This window comes from Austrofundulus limnaeus, unplaced genomic scaffold (genome assembly GCF_001266775.1).
Source record: "Austrofundulus limnaeus strain Quisiro unplaced genomic scaffold, Austrofundulus_limnaeus-1.0 Scaffold814, whole genome shotgun sequence".
NCBI classification, from domain to species: domain Eukaryota; kingdom Metazoa; phylum Chordata; class Actinopteri; order Cyprinodontiformes; family Rivulidae; genus Austrofundulus; species Austrofundulus limnaeus.
In genome coordinates, this window is record NW_013953216.1 from 36412 (window position 1) to 38588 (window position 2177).

At 38.1% G+C, this 2177-nt stretch overlaps 1 protein-coding gene across 2 annotated transcripts in view; it reads right to left on the reverse strand.

Moving 5' to 3' along the window:
• The window catches only part of tent4a (terminal nucleotidyltransferase 4A), a gene marked incomplete at its 3' end in the record, with an annotated part of 20633 nt that overhangs the window by 3884 nt on the left and 14572 nt on the right, over positions 1-2177 (reverse strand). For both annotated transcript variants that reach the window (XM_014028819.1, XM_014028818.1), the window contains 1 exon segment: positions 1748-1855. In XM_014028819.1, the coding sequence (XP_013884273.1) occupies positions 1748-1855 (108 nt within the window).

Below are 2177 nucleotides of genomic sequence, written 5' to 3' on the forward strand. Positions count from 1 at the left end.
ATCTGCCTGCCATACAATGAGCTTCTGCCTGTTGAAGTTATCAGCTGCTGCTCTGCTGCTCGCTCAGAGCAGACTGTTACATTAGCTAGTTGGATTTATGACTGAACAAATGTCCATGTCTTTTTTTATCATCACTGTGGGTAACAATACATAAAAAACAAATTTTCTCTGACAAATTGGTTGTGAAAAAACTAGTTGTTAAAGCTTCGCTCTGCGCGACGTGCAGCGGGAGGGAGGGAGGAAATGATCCCGTGACACGACGGCACGACGTATCTTTTCTACAGTGGCAGGGGGGAATTTTGAGGATTTATTCTCTCTATACGTCTTTTAAAATGCTATGTTTCTTCATTTATTTTCAGAAATTTCAAACTCCTCCTGCTTAGTTGTCTTTGCACCCTGTTGACACAGGTGTGATGACGTAACTGATGACAGGACGGTAGAGGGTAAATTTCTACCGTAAATTTCATATAGTTTCTACTGTCTATCGCATATACCGCGCAGCCCTACCCAAACAGAATATATAGATATCTACCCAGCACCAGTACAAACTAAATTCTAACAAACCAAAACGTATTTAAAGAATAAAAACAGGATAAGGATTTTGCACAAGATCTGTGTTTTATTCTTTGGCCTGCATGGTGACAGGCAGTATGCATTCCTTCAAGAAATACTAGGCCTTTATTTTCCTGAAGCTTGATGCAGGATCACAGGCAGATGCATTAAAAACACCACTCCGAGTCTGTTTTATTTTCTGCAACAGCCAGGACTGATGCATGTAAAATAATTCATGCTTTAAGTCTTTATGTATCTTTTAGAATAGCTCTTAGACTTTGAGTTGCTCTTAGTCTAACTGAGTAGCTGTTAGCTTAACTTTAAGTAGCTCCTAGTTTGACTTTAAGTTGCTCTTAGCTCAACACTTTGTTAAACTTTAGATAATTGTTACTTTTAGAACAATTATTTACCAAAATCATATCCTTATAAAAAGGTGCCTTTTGGGGCCATGTAGGCTGAGGAATGAGTTACAAGCACATTTGTTTTCTAGCTAAAAAGTCATCATGAGCTCCTCTGTAGCTCCTGCATATCAATGTTAGGACCAGCAGGGTTTGATTTACTTAATAAATATGCATTAAATATTTACAAGGCTGCTCTAGCTAGCTGAAAACCTGACATTTAAGAACTGTCTCTGAGGTGACCCGTCAGTGACATCGGTCTGTCACGCCCACGCAAGAACAGCAGCAAGCGCAATAACGCTGAGTGATGCTGTCGACAGTTCACATTTTCAAGCTCCAACATGTATTCCTAGAATACAAACGTGCAAACAAGCAAAAGACACAATCTGACATCTTACTGGAAAAAACACCAGAAATTCCTTTTCTGTAACAGCTTGGACTGGTGCACGTAAAATAATCCACCTTCCAGCAGAAAGGCAAAACGTTCCTGCAGCTGAACAGATTAGGCAATAAGATCTTAAGCAGCACAGACACAGTTTGTGTTAAATCCTTGTTAAGTGTCTGCTGGACCAGACGGAGTGAAGTAATGCTTCAGATTGCTGGATTAAAAAGTAGAATTTCCAAAATTCTCTTTAGACACTATTGTAATTTATAATTCAGTGTTAGATGTTATCTCCTGTGCTGATCCTCCATCTGTACCTCCCATTTATTTCAAACTGTGACTCAAAATGACCTTTATGCCTCATCTAACAATCAAAACTCACATTCTTAACATCTTCAGAAGAGGCTCCTCTCACCTTTAAGTAGTCTTTAATGAAGCTAGCTGCCTTCACTCCAGAATTCATGTTGAAACAGATATCCACTTTCACCTCAGTCTCTTGGTCAGTCAGTTTGATGATTGGTACCTGAATGACAAAAAAAAAACACTATTAATTCTCATTAGGGAAATTATTTTGCCACGACAGAATAAAGCAAAGGAAGAGCATTATTTGTGTCAATAGCAAACGGTATATCTTTAAAATTATGTACAGTGGGGAAAATAAGTATTTAGTCAGTCACCAATTGTGCAAGTTCTCCCACTTAAAAAGATGAGAGAGGCCTGTAATTGACATCATAGGTAGAACTCAACTATGAGAGACAAAATGTGAAAAAAAAATTTGAGAAAATCATTTTGTCTGACTTTTAAAGAATAAATGGTACTGAACTTATAGAGCACTTTTTCAAGTC